This window comes from Crinia signifera, chromosome 12 (assembly GCF_055691185.1).
Source record: "Crinia signifera chromosome 12, ASM5569118v1, whole genome shotgun sequence".
Classification (NCBI taxonomy): domain Eukaryota; kingdom Metazoa; phylum Chordata; class Amphibia; order Anura; family Myobatrachidae; genus Crinia; species Crinia signifera.
This window is the reverse complement of record NC_139228.1, coordinates 5058392-5079743: the sequence shown is the minus strand read 5'-3', so window position 1 is coordinate 5079743 and position 21352 is coordinate 5058392. Positions and strand designations below refer to the sequence as shown.

The window sequence follows — 21352 nt, the reverse complement described above, 5'->3', positions numbered from 1 at the left end:
ACTCAGAAATCTCCTTCTATCCTACTCTCCCCAAACACAAGACTCTCTCCTCTGTCCTTCTCTCTATACTAAGAACTCTCTCCTTTTTCCTACTCTTTCCAAACTCAGGACTCTCCTCCTACCTTCTGTCACACATTCTCTATACTCAGGACTCTCTCCTCTGTCCTACTCTCCATATACTCAGGACTCTCTCCCTGTCCTACTCTCCACATACTCAGGACTCTCTCCTCTGTCCTACTCTCCACATACTCAGGACTCTCTCCTCTGTTCTACCCTCTCTATACTCATGACGCTCTCCTCTGTCCTACTTTCCATACTCAGGACTCTCTCCTCTGTCCTACTCTCTCTATACTCAGGACTCTGTTCTTGTCCTACTCTCTCTATACTCAGGACTCTCTCCTCTGTCCTTCTCTCTATTCTCAGGACTTTCTCCTCTGTCATACTCTCTCCCTAATCAGGACTGTCTCCTCTGACTTTCTCAATATTCAGGACTCTCTACTCTGTCCTACTCTTTGTATACTCAGGACTCTCTCCTCTGTCCTACTCTCCATGTACTCAGGACTCTCTCCTCTGTCCTATTATCTCCATACTCAGGACTCTCTCCTCTGTCTTTCTCTCTATACTCAGGACTCTCTCCTCCGTCCTTCTCTCTATACTCAGGACTCTCTCCTCTGTCCTAGTCTCTATACTCAGGACTCTCTACTCTGTCCTTCTCTCTATTCTCAGGACTCTCTCCCTAATCAGGACTCTCTCCTCTGACTTTCTCTATATTCAGAACTCTCTCCTCTTTGCTATTCTTTGTATACTGAGGACTCTCTCCTCTGTCCTATTATCTCCATACTCAGGACTCTCTCCTCCGACCTTCTCTCTATACTCAGGACTCTCTCCTCTGTCCTACTCTCTACACTCAGGACTCTCTCCTCTGTCCTGCTCTCTCCATAATCAGGACTCTCTCCTCTGTCTTTCTCTCTATTCTCAGGACTTTCTCCCTAATCAGGACTCTCTCCTCTGACTTTCTCAATATTCAGGACTCTGTCCTACTCTTTGTATACTCAGGAATCTCTCCTCTGTCCTATTATCTCCATACTCAGGACTCTCTCCTCTGTCTTTCTCTGTATACTCAGGACTCTCTCCTCCGTCCTTCTCTCTATACTCAGGACTCTCTCCTCTGTCCTACTCTCTATACTCAGGACTCTCTCCTCTGTCCTACTCTCTCCATACTCAGGACTCTCTCCTCTGTCCTTCTCTCTATTCTCAGGACTCTCTCCCTAATCAGGACTCTCTCCTCTGACTTTCTCTATATTCAGGACTCTCTCCTCTGTCCTACTCTTTGTATACTCAGGACTCTCTCCTCTGTCCTATTATCTCCATACTCAGGACTCTCTCCTCCGTCCTTCTCTCTATACTCAGGACTTTCTCCTCTGTCATACTCTCTAAAGTCAGGCCTCTCTCTTCTGTCCTGCTCTCTCCATAATCAGAACTCTCTCCTCTGTCTTTCTCTCTATACGCAGGACTCTCTCCTCTGTCCTTCTTTCTATACTCAGGACTCTCTCCTCTGTCCTACTCTATATACTCAGGACTCTATCCTCTGTCCTACTCTCTCCATACTCAGGACTCTCTCCTCTGTCCTTCTCTCTATACTCAGAAATCTCCTTCTATCCTACTCTCCCCAAACACAAGACTCTCTCCTCTGTCCTTCTCTCTATACTAAGAACTCTCTCCTTTTTCCTACTCTTTCCAAACTCAGGACTCTCCTCCTACCTTCTGTCACACATTCTCTATACTCAGGACTCTCTCCTCTGTCCTACTCTCCATATACTCAGGACTCTCTCCCTGTCCTACTCTCCACATACTCAGGACTCTCTCCTCTGTCCTACTCTCCACATACTCAGGACTCTCTCCTCTGTTCTACTCTCCACATACTCAGGTCTCTCTCCCTGTCCTACTCACTCCATACTCAGGAGTCTCTCCTCTGTCCTTCTCTCTATACTCAGGACTCTCTCCTCTGTTCTACTCTCCACGTACTCAGGACTCTCTCCCTGTCCTACTCTCTCCATACTCAAGACTCTCTCTGCTGTCCTACTCTCTATACACAGGACTATCTCTTCTGTCCTACTCTCTCCATACTCAAGACTCTCTCTTTTGTCCTACTCTCTATACTCAGGACTATCTCTTCTGTCCTACTCTCTCTATACTCAGGACTCTCTCCTCTGTCCTTCTCTCTATACTCAGGACTCTCCTCCTATCCTCTGTCCTACTCTCTCTATACTCAGGACTCTCTCATTTGTCCTACTCTCTCCATACTCAGGACTCTCTCCTGTGTCTCTCCCTAATAAGGATTCTCTCCTCCTTTCTCTATATTCAGGACTATCTCCTCTGTCCTTCTCTCTCTATATACTCAGGACTCTCTCTTCTGTCCTACATTCTCCACACTCAGGACTCTCTCCTCTGTCCTTCTCTTTATACTCAGGACTCTCCTCCTATCCTCTGTCTTACTGTCTCTATCTCCTCTGTCCTTCTTTCTATACTCAGGACTCACTCTTCTGTCCTAACCTTTCCATACTCAGGACTCTCTCTGTCCTTCTCTCTATACTCATGACTCTCTCTTCTGTCCTACTCTCTCCATACTATAGACTCTCTCTTCTGTCCTCTCTATACTCATGACTCTCTCCTCTGTCCTACTCTCTCCCTAATCAGGACTCTCTCCTCCTCTCTCTATATTCAGGACTCTCTCCTCTGTCCTACTCTCTCTATACTCAGGACTCTCTTCTGTCCTACTCTCTCCATACTCGGGACTCTCTCCTCTGTCCTCTCTATACTCAGGACTCTCCTCCTATCCTCTCTCCTACTCTCTCTAAACTCAGGACTCTCTCCTCTGTCCTTCTCTCTCTACTCAGGACTCTCCACCTATCCTCTGTCCAACTCTCTCAATACTCAGGACTCTCTCCTCTGTTCTACTCTCCACGTACTCAGGACTCTCTCCCTGTCCTACTCTCTATACTCAGGACTATCTCTTCTATCCTACTCTCTCCATACTCAAGACTCTCTCTTCTGTCCTACTCTCTATACTCAGGACTATCTCTTCTGTCCTACTCTCTCTATACTCAGGACTCTCTCCTCTGTCCTTCTCTATACTCAGGACTCACTCTTCTGTCCTACTCTCTCTATACACAGAACTCTCTCTGTCCTTCTCTCTATACTCAGGACTCTCCACCTATCCTCTGTCCAACTCTCTCTATACTCAGGACTCTCTCCTCTGTTCTACTCTCCACGTACTCAGGACTCTCTCCCTGTCCTACTCTCTCCATACTCAAGACTCTCTCTGCTGTCCTACTCTCTATACTCAGGACTCTCTCATCTGTCCTACTCTCTCCATACTCAGGAATCTCTCCTCTGTCATACTCTCTCCATAATCAGGATTCTCTCTTCCTCTCTCTATATTCAGGACTATCTCCTCTGTCCTTCTCTCTATACTCAGGACTCTCTCTTCTGTCCTCCTCTCTCCATACTCAGGACTCTCTCCTCTGTCCTTCTCTCTATACTCAGGACTCTCCTCCTATCCACTGTCCTACTCTCTCTCCTCTGTCCTTCTTTCTATACTCAGGACTCACTCTTCTGTCCTAACCTCTCCATACTCAGGACTCTGTCTGTCTGTCCTTCTATCTATACTCAGGACTCTTTCCTCTGTCCTACTCTCTCCATACTATAGACTCTCTCTTCTGTCCTCTCTATACTCATGACTCTCTCCTCTGTCTTACTCTCTCCCTAATCAGGACTCTCTCATCCTCTCTCTATATTCAGTACTCTCTCCTCTGTCCAACTCTCTCTATACTCAGGACTCTCTCTTCTGTCCTACTCTCTCCATACTCGGGACTCTCTCCTCTGTCCTTCTCTCTATACTCAGGACTCTCCTCCTATCCTCTGTCCTACTCTCTCTATACTCAGGACTCTCTCCTCTGTCCATCTCTCTATTCTCAGGACTCTCTCCTCTGTCCTACTCTCTGTAAACTCAGGACTCTCTCCTCTGTCCTTCTCTCTATACTCAGGACTCTCCTCCTATCCTCTGTCCAACTCTCTCCATACTCAGGACTCTCTCCTCTGTCCTTCTCTCTATTCAGGACTCTTCTCCTATCCTCTGTCCTACTCTCTCTATACTCAGAACTCTCTCTTCTGTCCTGCTCTCTATTCTAAGGACTCTCTCCTCTGTCCTACTCTCTCTAAGCTCAGGACGCTCTCCTCTGTCCTTCTCTCTATACTCAGGACTCTCCTCCTATCGTCTGCCCAACTCTCTCTATACTCAGGACGCTCTCCTCTATCCTACTCTCTCTATACTCAGGACTCTCTTCTTGTCCTACTCTCTCTATACTCAGAGATTTCCCTGTGTCCTACTCTCACTATACTCACGACTCTCTCCTCTGTCCTCTCTACTCTCAGGACTCTCTCCTCTGTCATACTCTCTCCCTAATCAGGACTCTCTCATCCTCTCTCTATATTCAGTTCTCTCTCCTCTGTCCAACTCTCTCTATACTCAGGACTCTCTCTTCTGTCCTACTCTCTCCATACTCGGGACTCTCTCCTCTGTCCTTCTCTCTATACTCAGGACTCTCCTCCTATCCTCTGTCCTACTCTCTCTATACTCAGGACTCTCTCCTCTGTCCATCTCTCTATTCTCAGGACTCTCCTCTGTCCTACTCTCTGTAAACTCAGGACTCTCTCCTCTGTCCTTCTCTCTATACTCAGGACTCTCCTCCTATCCTCTGTCCAACTCTCTCCATACTCAGGACTCTCTCCTCTGTCCTTCTCTCTATACTCAGGACTCTTCTCCTATCCTCTGTCCTACTCTCTCTATACTCAGAACTCTCTTCTGTCCTGCTCTCTATTCTAAGGACTCTCTCCTCTGTCCTACTCTCTCTAAGCTCAGGACGCTCTCCTCTGTCCTTCTCTCTATACTCAGGACTCTCCTCCTATCCTCTGCCCAACTCTCTCTATACTCAGGACGCTCTCCTCTATCCTACTTTCTTTACTCAGGACTCTGTCCTACTCTCTCTATACTCAGGACTCTCTTCTTGTCCTACTCTCTCTATACTCAGAGATTTCCCTGTGTCCTACTCTCACTATACTCACGACTCTCTCCTCTGTCCTTCTCTCTACTCTCAGGACTCTCTCCTCTGTCATACTCTCTCCCTAATCAGGACTCTCTCCTCTGACTTTCTCAATATTCAGGACTCTCTCCTCTGTCCTACTCTTTGTATACTCAAGACTCTCTCCTCTGTCCTACTCTCCATGTACTCAGGACTCTCTCCTCTCTCCTATTATCTCCATACTCAGGACTCTCTACTCTGTCTTTCTCTCTAAACTCAGGACTCTCTCCTCCGTCCTTCTCTCTATACTCAGGACTCTCTCCTCTGTCCTACTATCTCCATACTCAGGACTCTCTCCTCTGTCCTTCTCTCTATTCTCAGGACTCTCTCCCTAATCAGGACTCTCTCCTCTGTCCTACTCTTTGTATACTCAGGACTCTCTCCTCTGTCCTATTATCTCCATACTCAGGACTATCTCCTCTGACCTACTCTCTATACTCAGGACTCTCTCCTCTGTCCTGCTCTCTCCATAATTAGGACTCTCTCCTCTGTCTCTCTATACTCAGGACTCTCTCCTCTGTCCTTCTCCCTATACTCAGGACTCTCTCCTCTGTCCTACTCTCTCCATAATCAGGACTCTCTACTCTGTCTTTCTCTCTAAACTCAGTACTCTCTCCTCCGTCCTTCTCTCTATACTCAGGACTCTCTCCTCTGTCCTACTCTCTCCATAATCAGGACTCTCTCCTGTGTCCTACTATCTCCATACTCAGGACTCTCTCCTCTGTCCTTTTCTCTATACTCGGGACTCTCTCCTCTGTCCTTCTCTCTATACTCAGGACTCTATCCGCTGTCCTACTCTATATACTCAGGACTCTCTCCTCTGTCCTACTCTCTCTATACTCAGGACTCTCTTCTTGTCCTACTCTATCTATACCCAATACTCTCTCCTCTGTCCGACTCTCTCTATACTCAGGACTCTCTCCTCTGTCCTACTCTCCACAATCATGTTCTCTCTCCTTAGTATACAGAGTAGTGCACAGCTTTTTGTCACCTGAAGAGGAAGTAATGGGTGTAATCGGAGTGATGGGAGTGGCTATGAGTCCATTGGGGTTGATTGTCGCCATTTGTTGCATCTGGACGGCAGCCATTGTGGCCATTGGGTTGAGGTAAGCAGCACTGTGCGCGGCCACCAGGGCGGCCTGCTGCTGCATCAGCTGCGGGGGACAGAAGGACAGAACAAGTGTTACACAATAGCACAGTCAGAGGAGGAGACAACACAGGGTGGGATGAGTGCAGATGTCACACTATCAGGGAGAGGTGAGATCACACTATTAGGGAGAGGTGAGGTCACACTATTAGGGAGAGGTGAGGTCACACTATTAGGGAGAGGTGAGATCACACTATTAGGGAGAGGTGAGGTCAGACTATTAGGGAGAGGTGAGGTCACACTATTAGGGAGAGGTGAGGTCACATTATTAGGGAGTGGTGAGGTCACACTATTAGGGAGCGGTGAGGTCACACTATTAGGGAGTGGTGAGGTCACACTATTAGGGAGCGGTGTGGTCACACTATTACGGAGTGGTGAGGTCACACTATTAGGGAGTGGTGAGGTCACACTATTAGGGAATGGTGAGGTCACACTATTAGGGAGAGGTGAGTTCACACTATTAGGGAGAGGTGAGGTCACACTATTAGGGAGTGGTGAGGTCCCACTATTAGGGAGCGGTGAGGTCACACTATTAGGGAGTGGTGAGGTCACACTATTAGGGAGTGGTGTGGATACACTATTAGGGAGAGGTGAGTTCACACTATTAGGGAGCGTTGAGGTCACACTATTAGGGAGTAGTGAGGTCACACTATTAGGGAGTGGTGTGGATACACTATTAGGGAGAGGTGAGTTCACACTATTAGGGAGTGGTGAGGTCACACTATTAGGGAGTGGTGAGGTCACACTATTAGGGAGTGGTGAGGTCACACTATTAGGGAGTGGTGAGGTCACACTATTAGGGAGTGGTGAGGTCACACTATTAGGGAGCGGTGAGGTCACACTATCAGGGAGAGGTGAGATCACACTATATTAGGGAGTGGTGTGGGTACACTATTAGGGAGTGGTGAGGTCACACTATTAGGGAGAGGTGAGGTCACACTATTAGGGAGTGGTGAGGTCACACTATTAGGGAGCGGTGAGGTCACACTATTAGGGAGTGGTGAGGTCACACTATTAGGAAGTGGTGTGGATACACTATTAGGGAGCGGTGAGGTCACACTATTAGGGAGAGGTGAGGTCACACTATTAGGGAGAGGTGAGGTCACACTATTAGGGAGTGGTGAGGTCACTCTATTAGGGAGTGGTGAGGTCACACTATTAGGGAGTGGTGAGGTCACACTATTAGGGAGTGGTGAGGTCACACTATTAGGGAGTGGTGAGGTCACACTATTAGGGAGTGGTGTGGATACACTATTAGGGAGTGGTGAGGTCACATTATTAGGGAGTGGTGTGGATACACTATTAGGGAGTGGTGAGGTCACACTATTAGGGAGAGGTGAGGTCACACTATTAGGGAGTGGTGAGGTCACACTATTAGGGAGAGGTGAGGTCACACTATTAGGGAGTGGTGAGGTCACACTATTAGGGAGTGGTGAGGTCACACTATTAGGGAGTGGTGAGGTCACACTATTAGGGAGAGGTGAGGTCACACTATTAGGGAAAGGTGAGGTCACACTATTAGGGAGTGGTGAGGTCACACTATTAGGGAGCGGTGAGGTCACACTATTAGGGAGTGGTGAGGTCACACTATTAGGGAGTGGTGTGGATACACTATTAGGGAGCGGTGAGGTCACACTATTAGGGAGAGGTGAGGTCACACTATTAGGGAGAGGTGAGGTCACACTATTAGGGAGTGGTGAGGTCACACTATTAGGGAGAGGTGAGGTCACACTATTAGGGAGCGGTTAGGTCACACTATTAGGGAGTGGTGAGGTCAAACTATTAGGGAGAGGTGAGGTTACACTATTAGGGAGAGGTGAGGTCACACTATTAGGGAGTGGTGAGGTCACACTATTAGGGAGTGGTGTGGATACACTATTAGGGAGCGGTGAGGTCACACTATTAGGGAGAGGTGAGGTCACACTATTAGGAATCAGTGATGTCATTTTAGAATGCAGATATGAAATAATAATGATCTGAGCATGTGATGATCAGGGATGTCACAATGATGATGTCATACACAGATAATTGTAGATAAAAAGAGGGCTCTGAATTCACCTGATCACTTACTGCCTGTGTATACGCGCTATACGCTCCAAACTGGAGGGCAATCGGACTGAACATCCCAAGCTGATTGGCTACTTGCTGCATCCTTCGGAGTCCTCGCTCCTTCTCTGTGTCTGCAAACTTTACTACCAGACTGGAGGAAGCTCCCTGTAGAGCACAGAGCATAGCATCATATCACAGGCAGCACAGAGTATACTGCCATATTACACCCAGCACAGAGTGTACCATAATATTACACCCAGTGCAGAGTATACAGTCATGGTACACACACAGCACAGAGTACACAGCCATAGTACACACACAGCACACAGTATACTGCCATATTACACCCAGTACAAAGTATACAGACATAGTACACACACAGCACAAGTACACACACAGCAGAGTATAAAGCCATAGTACACACACACAGCACAGAGTATACAGCCATAGTACACACACAGCACAGAGTATACAGCCATAGTACACACACAGCACAGAGTATACAGCCATAGTACACACACACCACATAGTATACAGCCATAGTACACGCACATCACATAGTATACAGCCATAGTACACACCCAGCACAGAGTATACAGCATAGTACACACACAGCACAGAGTATACAGCATAGTACACACACAGCACAGAGTATACAGCCATAGTACACACACATCACAGAGTATACAGCATAGTACACACACAGCACAGAGTATACAGCCATAGTACACACACATCACAGAGTATACAGCCATAGTACACGCACATCACAGAGTATACAGCATAGTACACACACAGCACAGAGTATACAGCCATAGTACACACACACATCACAGAGTATACAGCATAGTACACACAGCACAGAGTATACAGCCATAGTACACACACAGCACACAGTATACAGCCTTAGTACACATACAGCACAGAGTATACAGCCATAGTACACGCACAGCACAGAGTATACAGCCATAGTACACGCACAGCACAGAGTATACAGCCATAGTACACACACAGCACAGAGTATACAGCATAGTACACACACATCACATAGTATACAGCCATAGTACACGCACATCACATAGTATACAGCCATAGTACACACCCAGCACAGAGTATACAGCATAGTACACACACAGCACAGAGTATACAGCATAGTACACACACAGCACAGAGTATACAGCCATAGTACACGCACATCACATAGTATACAGCCATAGTACACACACAGCACAGAGTATACAGCCATAGCACACACACATCAGAGTATACAGCCATAGTACACACACAGCACAGAGTATACAGCCCAGCACAGAGTATACAGCCATAGTACACACACAGCACAGAGTATACAGCCATAGTACACACACAGCACAGAGTATACAGCCCAGCACAGAGTATACAGCCATAGTACACACACAGCACAGAGTATACAGCCATAGTACACACACATCACAGAGTATACAGTCATAGTACATGCACATCACATAGTATACAGCCATAGTACACGCACAGCACAGAGACTACAGCCATAGTACACACACAGCACAGAGTATACAGCCATAGTACACACACAGCACAGAGTATACAGCCATAGCACACACACACACACCACAGAGTATACAGCCATAGTACACACACACAGCACACAGTATACAGCCATGGTACACACACAGCACACAGTATACAGCCATAGTACACATACAGCACAGAGTATACAGCCATAGTACACACACATCACAGAGTATACAGCCATAGTACACACACAGCACAGAGTATACAGCCATAGTACACGCACATCACATAGTATACAGCCATAGTACACACACAGCACAGAGTATACAGCCCTAGTACACACACAGCACACAGTATACAGCCCTAGTACACACACAGCACACAGTATACAGCCATAGTACACACACAGCACAGAGTATACAGCCATAGTACACACACAGCACAGAGTATACAGCCATAGTACACACACAGCACAGAGTATACAGCCATAGTACACACACAGCACAGAGTATACAGCCATAGTACACGCACATCACATAGTATACAGCCATAGTACACACACAGCACAGAGTATACAGCCATAGCACACACACAGCACAGAGTATACAGCATAGTACACACGGGAAGCGGTCATCTATTAGAATGAACTTAGGTCTACAGTCATTAGGTCGACCCCACTAGGTCGACTGGCAGGAAGGTCGACCTGTATTAAGGTCGACATGGGCCAAGGTCGACATGACTTAAGGTCGAATTTGCATAAAGGTCGACATGAGGAAGGTCAACTGGTCATAAGGTCGACATGGGTTTTTCACTGTTTTTTGAGCCGACATGTGCCGACAGGCGGTATTTCATGCCCTACCATCCACTAGGGCGTGGTGGGAGAATAAAATAGTGTGCCGAGCGCAGCGAGGCACCGTGCCCGAAGCATTGCGAGCGAAGCGAGCGATGCGAGGGTCCGATTCTCATTGCCAACTGTGTCCATGTCGACTGTGTCGACATTCGGATCAAAAAACAGTGAAAAACCCATGTCGACCTTATGACCAGTCGACCTTCCTCATGTCGACCTTTATGCCAATTCGACCTTAAGTAATGTCGACCTTGGCCCATGTCGACCTTAAGTCAGGTCGACCTTCCTGCCAGTCGACCTAGTGGGGTCGACCTAATGACTGTAGACCTAAGTTCATTCTGACAGATGTACCGATTCCATACACACACAGCACAGATTATACAACCATAGTACACACACATCACAGAGTATACAGCATAGTACACACACAGCACAGAGTATACAGCCATAGTACACACACAGCACAGAGTATACAGACATAGTACACGCACATCACATAGTATACAGCCATAGTACACACACATCACATAGTATACAGCCATAGTACACACACAGCACAGAGTATACAGCCATAGTACACACACATCACATAGTATACAGCCATAGTACACACACAGCACAGAGTATACAGCCATAGTACACACACAGCACAGAGTATACAGCCATAGTACACACACAGCACAGAGTATACAGCCATAGTACACGCACATCACATAGTATACAGCCATAGTACACACACAGCACAGAGTATACAGCCATAGCACACACACATCAGAGTATACAGCCATAGTACACACACAGCACAGAGTATACAGCCCAGCACAGAGTATACAGCCATAGTACACACACAGCACAGAGTATACAGCCATAGTACACACACAGCACAGAGTATACAGCCTAGGGTGACCAACTCATCCCTTTAATCCGGGACACATATTAATTACACAGGTTCTGTGGCTGGCTTTCACCTGTTTATAAACTGCCACAGAACCTGTGTAATTAATATGTGTCCCGAATTAAAGGGATGAGTTGGTCGCCCTAATACAGCCAATGTACACATACAGCACCGCGTAGGCCGGGACACGGTCAGCTCTGCGTAGGCCGGGACACACTCAGCTCTGCGTAGCCCGGGACACGGTCAGCACTGCCTAGGCCCGGACATACTCAGCGCTGCCTAGGCCGGGACGTACTCAGCGCTGCGCAGGCCGGGACACAGTGCTTTCCCGCATCACCCTCCGCCACTGCTTGTACACACCACCAACACGGCACATTCTCCATAGCCTACGTAATTCCCACATACATAACACACACGTGGCTGACGTCTTGTCTTACCGGCAGAGTCCGGCTTCCATGCAGAGTATTAATGGCAGCCTGAGCTTCCGTGTGTGTCTGAAACTTCACAAATGCACAACCTAAGTATGGGAGATACCACATTACTACACAGCCACAGCACAGCACAGCACAGCGATCACAGGCATGGGGGAGTAATGTCCTGTGTATCCCTACAGAATCCCCCCAGTATAACACAGAGGATCCCCCCTGGTCTGTCTATGTGATGGATCCATACAGAACCCCCCAGTATAACACAGAGGATCCCCCCTGGTCTGTCTATGTGATGGATCCATACAGAACCCCCCAGTATAACACAGAGGATCCCCCCTGGTCTGTCTATGTGATGGATCCATACAGAAACCCCCCCCCCCCAGTATAACATAGTGGATCCCCCCTGGTCTGTCTATGTAATGGATCCATACAGAACCCCCCCAGTATAACACAGAGGATCCCCCCTGATCTGTCTATGTGGTGGATCCATACAGAACCCCCCAGTATAACACAGAGGATCACCCTGGTCTGTCTATGTGATGGATCCATACAGAATCCCCCCAGTATAACACAGAGATCCCCCTGGTCTGTCCATGTGATGGATCCATACAGACCCCCCCCAGTATAACACAGAGGATCCCCCCTGATCTGTCTATGTGATGGATCCATACAGAACCCCCCAGTACAACACAGAGGATCCCCCCTGGTATGTCTATGTGATGGATCCATACAGAACCCCCCAGTATAACACAGAGATCCCCCCTGGTCTGTCTATGTGATGGATCCATACAGAACCCCCCAGTATAACACAGAGGATCCCCCCTGATCTTTCTATGTGATGGATCCATACAGAATCCCCCCAGTATAACACAGAGGATCCACCCTTGTCTGTCTATGTGATGGATCCATACAGAACCCCCCAGTATAACACAGAGGATCCCCCCTGGTCTGTCTATGTGGTGGATCCATACAGAACCCCCCCAGTATAACACAGAGGATCCCCCTGGTCTGTCTATGTGATGGATCCATACAGAACCCCCCAGTATAACACAGAGGATTCCCCCCTGATCTGTCTATGTGATGGATCCATACAGAATCCCCCCAGTATAACACAGAGGATCCCCCCTTGTCTGTCTATGTTATGGATCCATACAGAATCCCCCCAGTATAACACAGAGATCCCCCTGGTCTGTCTATGTGATGGATCCATACAGAACCCCCCAGTATAACACAGAGGATCCCCCTGGTCTGTCTATGTGATGGATCCATACAGAATCCCCCCAGTATAACACAGAGGATCCCCCTGGTCTGTCTATGTGATGGATCCATACAGACCCCCCCAGTATAACACAGAGGATCCCCCCTGATCTGTCTATGTGATGGATCCATACAGAACCCCCCAGTACAACACAGAGGATCCCCCCTGGTATGTCTATGTGATGGATCCATACAGAACCCCCCAGTATAACACAGAGATCCCCCCTGGTCTGTCTATGTGATGGATCCATACAGAACCCCCCAGTATAACACAGAGGATCCCCCCTGATCTTTCTATGTGATGGATCCATACAGAATCCCCCCAGTATAACACAGAGGATCCACCCTTGTCTGTCTATGTGATGGATCCATACAGAATCCCCCCAGTATAACACAGAGATCCCCCTGGTCTGTCTATGTGATGGATCCATACAGAACCCCCCAGTATAACAAAGAGGATCCCCCCTGGTCTGTCTATGTGGTGGATCCATACAGAACCCCCCCAGTATAACACAGAGGATCCCCCTGGTCTGTCTATGTGATGGATCCATACAGAACCCCCCAGTATAACACAGAGGATCCCCCCTGATCTGTCTATGTGATGGATCCATACAGAATCCCCCCAGTATAACACAGAGGATCCCCCCTTGTCTGTCTATGTTATGGATCCATACAGAATCCCCCCAGTATAACACAGAGATCCCCCTGGTCTGTCTATGTGATGGATCCATACAGAACCCCCCCAGTATAACACAGAGGATCCCCCCTGGTCTGTCTATGTGATGGATCCATACAGAATCCCCCCAGTATAACACAGAGGATCCCCCTGGTCTGTCTATGTGATGGATCCATACAGAACCCCCCAGTATAACACAGAGGATCCCCCCTGATCTGTCTATGTGATGGATCCATACAGAATCCCCCCAGTATAACACATAGGATCCCCCCTGGTCTGTCTATGTGACGGATCCATACAGAATCCCCCCAGTATAACACAGAGGATCCCCCCTGGTCTGTCTATGTGATGGATCCATACAGAATCCCCCCAGTATAACACATAGGATCCCCCCTGGTCTGTCTATGTGACGGATCCATACAGAACCCCCCCAGTATAACACAGAGGATCACCCTGGTCTGTCTATGTGATGGATCCATACAGAACCCCCCAGTATAACACAGAGGATCCCCCTGGTCTGTCTATGTGATGGATCCATACAGAATCCCCCCAGTATAACACAGAGGATCCCCCCTGGTCTGTCTATGTGATGGATCCATACAGAATCCCCCAGTATAACACATAGGATCCCCCCTGGTCTGTCTATGTGATGGATCCATACAGAATCCCCCCAGTATAACACAGAGGATCACCCTGGTCTGTCTATGTGACGGATCCATACAGAATCCCCCCAGTATAACACAGAGGATCCCCCTGATCTGTCTATGTGATGGATCCATACAGAACCCCCCAGTATAACACAGAGGATCCCCCCTGGTCTGTCTATGTGATGGATCCATACAGAACCCCACAGTATAACACAGAGATCCCCCTGGTCTGTCTATATGATGGATCCATACAGAATCCCCCCAGTATAACACAGAGGATCCCCCCTGGTCTGTCTATGTGATGGATCCATACAGAATCCCCCCAGTATAACACAGAGGATCCCCCTTGTCTGTCTATGTGATGGATCCATACAGAACCCCCCCAGTATAACACAGAGGATCCCCCTTGTCTGTCTATGTGATGGATCCATACAGAATCCCCCCCCAGTATAACACAGAGGATCACCCTGGTCTGTCTATGTGATGGATCCATACAGAATCCCCCCAGTATAACACAGAGGATCCCCCTGGTCTGTCTATGTGATGGATCCATACAGAATCCCCCCAGTATAACACAGAGGATCCCCCTGGTCTGTCTATGTGATGGATCCATACAGAACCCCCCAGTATAACACAGAGGATCCCCCTGGTCTGTCTATGTGATGGATCCATACAGAACCCCCCAGTATAACACAGAGATCCCCCCTGGTCTGTCTATGTGATGGATCCATACAGAACCCCACAGTATAACACAGAGGACCCCCCTGGTCTGTCTATGTGATGGATCCATACAGAACCCCCCCCCCCAGCATAACACAGAGATCCCCCCTGGTCTGTCTATGTGATGGATCCATACAGAATCCCCCCCCCCCCCCCCCAGTATAACACGGAGGATCCCCCCTGGTCTGTCTATGTGATGGATCCATACAGAAACCCCCCCCCCCCCCAGTATAACACAGAGGATCCCCCCTGGTCTGTCTATGTGATGGATCCATACAGAATCCCCCCAGTATAACACAGAGGATCCCCCCTGATCTGTCTATGTGATGGATCCATACAGAATCCCCCCAGTATAACACAGAGATCCCCCTGGTCTGTCTATGTGATGGATCCATACAGAAAACCCCAGTATAACACAGAGGATCCCCCTGGTCTGTCTATGTGATGGATCCATACAGAACCCCCCCAGTATAACACAGAGGATCCCCCCTGATCTGTCTATGTGATGGATCCATACAGAACCCCCCTAGTATAACACAGAGGATCCCCCCTGATCTGTCTATGTGATGGATCCATACAGAATCCCCCCCAGTATAACACAGAGGATCCCCCCTGGTCTGTCTATGTGATGGATCCATACAGAACCCCCCAGTATAACACAGAGGATCCCCCCTGGTCTGTCTATGTGATGGATCCATACAGAACCCCCCCAGTATAACACAGAGGATCCCCCTGGTCTGTCTATGTGATGGATCCATACAGAACCCCCAGTATAACACAGAGGATCCCCCCTGATCTGTCTATGTGATGGATCCATACAGAATCCCCCCCAGTATAACACAGAGGATCCCCCCTTGTCCGTCTATGTGATGGATCCATACAGAATCCCCCCAGTATAACACAGAGATCCCCCTGGTCTGTCCATGTGATGGATCCATACAGAACCCCCCAGTATAACACAGAGGATCCCCCCTGGTCTGTCTATGTGATGGATCCATACAGAATCCCCCCAGTATAACACAGAGGATCCCCCTGGTCTGTCTATGTGATGGATCCATACAGAACCCCACAGTATAACACAGAGATCCCCCTGGTCTGTCTATATGATGGATCCATACAGAATCCCCCCAGTATAACACAGAGGATCCCCCCTGGTCTGTCTATGTGATGGATCCATACAGAACCCCCCCAGTATAACACAGAGGATCCCCCTTGTCTGTCTATGTGATGGATCCATACAGAATCCCCCCCAGTATAACACAGAGGATCACCCTGGTCTGTCTATGTGATGGATCCATACAGAATCCCCCCAGTATAACACAGAGATCCCCCCTGGTCTGTCTATGTGATGGATCCATACAGTACCCCCCCCCCAGTATAACACAGAGGATCCCCCCTGGTCTGTCTATGTGATGGATCCATACAGAATCCCCCCAGTATAACACAGAGGATCCCCCCTGGTCTGTCCATGTGATGGATCCATACAGAACCCCCCAGTATAACACAGAGGATCCCCCCTGGTCTGTCTATGTGATGGATCCATACAGAATCCCCCCAGTATAACACAGAGGATCCCCCCTGATCTGTCTATGTGATGGATCCATACAGACCCCCCCAGTATAACACAGAGGATCCCCCCTGGTCTGTCTACGTGATGGATCCATACAGAATCCCCCAGTATAACACAGAGCATCCCCCTTGTCTCTCTATGTGATGGATCCATACAGAACCCCCCCAGTATAACACAGAGGATCCCCCCTGGTCTGTCTATGTGATGGATCCATACAGAATCCCCCAGTATAACACAGAGGATCCCCCTTGTCTCTCTATGTGATGGATCCATACTAAATCCCCCCAGTATAACACAGAGGATCCCTCTTGTCTGTCTATGTGATGGATCCATACAGAACCCCCCAGTATAACACAGAGGATCCCCCTGGTCTCTCTATGTGATGGATCCATTCAGAACCCCCAGTACAACACAGAGGATCCCCCTGGTCTGTCTATGTGATGGATCCATACAGAACCCCCCCCCCAGTATAACACAGAGGATCCCCCCTGGTCTGTCTATGTGATGGAACCATAAAGAACCCCCCAGTATAACACAGAGATCCCCCTGGTCTGTCTATGTGATGGATCCATACAGAACCCCCCAGTATAACACAGAGATCCCCCCTGGTCTGTCTATGTGATGGATCCATACAGAACCCCACAGTATAACACAGAGGACCCCCCTGGTCTGTCTATGTGATGGATCCATACAGAACCCCCCCCCCCAGTATAACACAGAGATCCCCCCTGGTCTGTCTATGTGATGGATCCATACAGAATCCCCCCCCCCCCCCCCAGTATAACACGGAGGATCCCCCCTGGTCTGTCTATGTGATGGATCCATACAGAACCCCCCCCCCCCCAGTATAACACAGAGGATCCCCCCTGGTCTGTCTATGTGATGGATCCATACAGAATCCCCCCAGTATAACACAGAGGATCCCCCCTGATCTGTCTATGTGATGGATCCATACAGAATCCCCCCAGTATAACACAGAGATCCCCCTGGTCTGTCTATGTGATGGATCCATACAGAAAACCCCAGTATAACACAGAGGATCCCCCTGGTCTGTCTATGTGATGGATCCATACAGAACCCCCCCAGTATAACACAGAGGATCCCCCCTGATCTGTCTATGTGATGGATCCATACAGAATCCCCCCAGTATAACACAGAGGATCCCCCCTGATCTGTCTATGTGATGGATCCATACAGAATCCCCCCCAGTATAACACAGAGGATCCCCCCTGGTCTGTCTATGTGATGGATCCATACAGAACCCCCCAGTATAACACAGAGGATCCCCCCTGGTCTGTCTATGTGATGGATCCATACAGAACCCCCCCAGTATAACACAGAGGATCCCCCTGGTCTGTCTATGTGATGGATCCATACAGAACCCCCAGTATAACACAGAGGATCCCCCCTGATCTGTCTATGTGATGGATCCATACAGAATCCCCCCCAGTATAACACAGAGGATCCCCCCTTGTCCGTCTATGTGATGGATCCATACAGAATCCCCCCAGTATAACACAGAGATCCCCCTGGTCTGTCCATGTGATGGATCCATACAGAACCCCCCAGTATAACACAGAGGATCCCCCCTGGTCTGTCTATGTGATGGATCCATACAGAATCCCCCCAGTATAACACAGAGGATCCCCCTGGTCTGTCTATGTGATGGATCCATACAGAACCCCCCAGTATAACACAGAGGATCCCCCCTGGTCTGTCTATGTGATGGATCCATACAGAACCCCCCAGTATAACACAGAGGATCCCCCCTGGTCTGTCTATGTGATGGATCCATACAGAAACAACCCCCCCCCCCCCCCCAGTATAACATAGTGGATCCCCCCTGGTCTGTCTATGTAATGGATCCATACAGAATCCCCCCAGTATAACACAGAGATCCCCCTGGTCTGTCTATGTGATGGATCCATACAGACCCCCCCCAGTATAACACAGAGGATCCCCCCTGATCTGTCTATGTGATGGATCCATACAGAACCCCCCAGTACAACACAGAGGATCCCCCCTGGTATGTCTATGTGATGGATCCATACAGAACCCCCCAGTATAACACAGAGATCCCCCCTGGTCTGTCTATGTGATGGATCCATACAGAACCCCCCAGTATAACACAGAGGATCCCCCCTGATCTTTCTATGTGATGGATCCATACAGAATCCCCCCAGTATAACACAGAGGATCCACCCTTGTCTGTCTATGTGATGGATCCATACAGAACCCCCCAGTATAACACAGAGGATCCCCCCTGGTCTGTCTATGTGGTGGATCCATACAGAACCCCCCCAGTATAACACAGAGGATCCCCCTGGTCTGTCTATGTGATGGATCCATACAGAACCCCCCAGTATAACACAGAGGATCCCCCCTGATCTGTCTATGTGATGGATCCATACAGAATCCCCCCAGTATAACACAGAGGATCCCCCCTTGTCTGTCTATGTTATGGATCCATACAGAATCCCCCCAGTATAACACAGAGATCCCCCTGGTCTGTCTATGTGATGGATCCATACAGAACCCCCCCAGTATAACACAGAGGATCCCCCTGGTCTGTCTATGTGATGGATCCATACAGAATCCCCCCAGTATAACACAGAGGATCCCCCTGGTCTGTCTATGTGATGGATCCATACAGACCCCCCCAGTATAACACAGAGGATCCCCCCTGATCTGTCTATGTGATGGATCCATACAGAACCCCCCAGTACAACACAGAGGATCCCCCCTGGTATGTCTATGTGATGGATCCATACAGAATCCCCCCAGTATAACACAGAGGATCCACCCTTGTCTGTCTATGTGATGGATCCATACAGAATCCCCCCAGTATAACACAGAGATCCCCCTGGTCTGTCTATGTGATGGATCCATACAGAACCCCCCAGTATAACAAAGAGGATCCCCCCTGGTCTGTCTATGTGGTGGATCCATACAGAACCCCCCCAGTATAACACAGAGGATCCCCCTGGTCTGTCTATGTGATGGATCCATACAGAACCCCCCAGTATAACACAGAGGATCCCCCCTGATCTGTCTATGTGATGGATCCATACAGAATCCCCCCAGTATAACACAGAGGATCCCCCCTTGTCTGTCTATGTTATGGATCCATACAGAATCCCCCCAGTATAACACAGAGATCCCCCTGGTCTGTCTATGTGATGGATCCATACAGAACCCCCCCAGTATAACACAGAGGATCCCCCCTGGTCTGTCTATGTGATGGATCCATACAGAATCCCCCCAGTATAACACAGAGGATCCCCCTGGTCTGTCTATGTGATGGATCCATACAGAACCCCCCAGTATAACACAGAGGATCCCCCCTGATCTGTCTATGTGATGGATCCATACAGAATCCCCCCAGTATAACACATAGGATCCCCCCTGGTCTGTCTATGTGACGGATCCATACAGAATCCCCCCAGTATAACACAGAGGATCCCCCCTGGTCTGTCTATGTGATGGATCCATACAGAATCCCCCCAGTATAACACATAGGATCCCCCCTGGTCTGTCTATGTGACGGATCCATACAGAACCCCCCCAGTATAACACAGAGGATCACCCTGGTCTGTCTATGTGATGGATCCATACAGAACCCCCCAGTATAACACAGAGGATCCCCCTGGTCTGTCTATGTGATGGATCCATACAGAATCCCCCCAGTATAACACAGAGGATCCCCCCTGGTCTGTCTATGTGATGGATCCATACAGAATCCCCCAGTATAACACATAGGATCCCCCCTGGTCTGTCTATGTGATGGATCCATACAGAATCCCCCCAGTATAACACAGAGGATCACCCTGGTCTGTCTATGTGACGGATCCATACAGAATCCCCCCAGTATAACACAGAGGATCCCCCTGATCTGTCTATGTGATGGATCCATACAGAACCCCCCAGTATAACACAGAGGATCCCCCCTGGTCTGTCTATGTGATGGATCCATACAGAACCCCACAGTATAACACAGAGATCCCCCTGGTCTGTCTATATGATGGATCCATACAGAATCCCCCCAGTATAACACAGAGGATCCCCCCTGGTCTGTCTATGTGATGGATCCATACAGAATCCCCCCAGTATAACACAGAGGATCCCCCTTGTCTGTCTATGTGATGGATCCATACAGAACCCCCCCAGTATAACACAGAGGATCCCCCTTGTCTGTCTATGTGATGGATCCATACAGAATCCCCCCCCAGTATAACACAGAGGATCACCCTGGTCTGTCTATGTGATGGATCCATACAGAATCCCCCCAGTATAACACAGAGGATCCCCCTGGTCTGTCTATGTGATGGATCCATACAGAATCCCCCCAGTATAACACAGAGGATCCCCCTGGTCTGTCTATGTGATGGATCCATACAGAACCCCCCAGTATAACACAGAGGATCCCCCTGGTCTGTCTATGTGATGGATCCATACAGAACCCC

The 21352-nt window shown here is 48.8% G+C and overlaps 1 protein-coding gene across 2 annotated transcripts in view; it reads right to left on the bottom strand.

Moving 5' to 3' along the window:
• LOC146050496 (CUGBP Elav-like family member 3-A) overlaps positions 1 to 21352 on the bottom strand; it is a 79467-nt gene that overhangs the window by 16301 nt on the left and 41814 nt on the right. For both annotated transcript variants that reach the window (XM_083167541.1, XM_083167540.1), the window contains 3 exons: positions 12029 to 12108; positions 8347 to 8502; positions 6133 to 6295 (listed from right to left, as the gene is read on the bottom strand). In XM_083167541.1, the coding sequence (XP_083023667.1) occupies positions 6133 to 6295; positions 8347 to 8502; positions 12029 to 12108 (399 nt within the window). The remainder of the gene's footprint in view (positions 1 to 6132; positions 6296 to 8346; positions 8503 to 12028; positions 12109 to 21352) is intronic.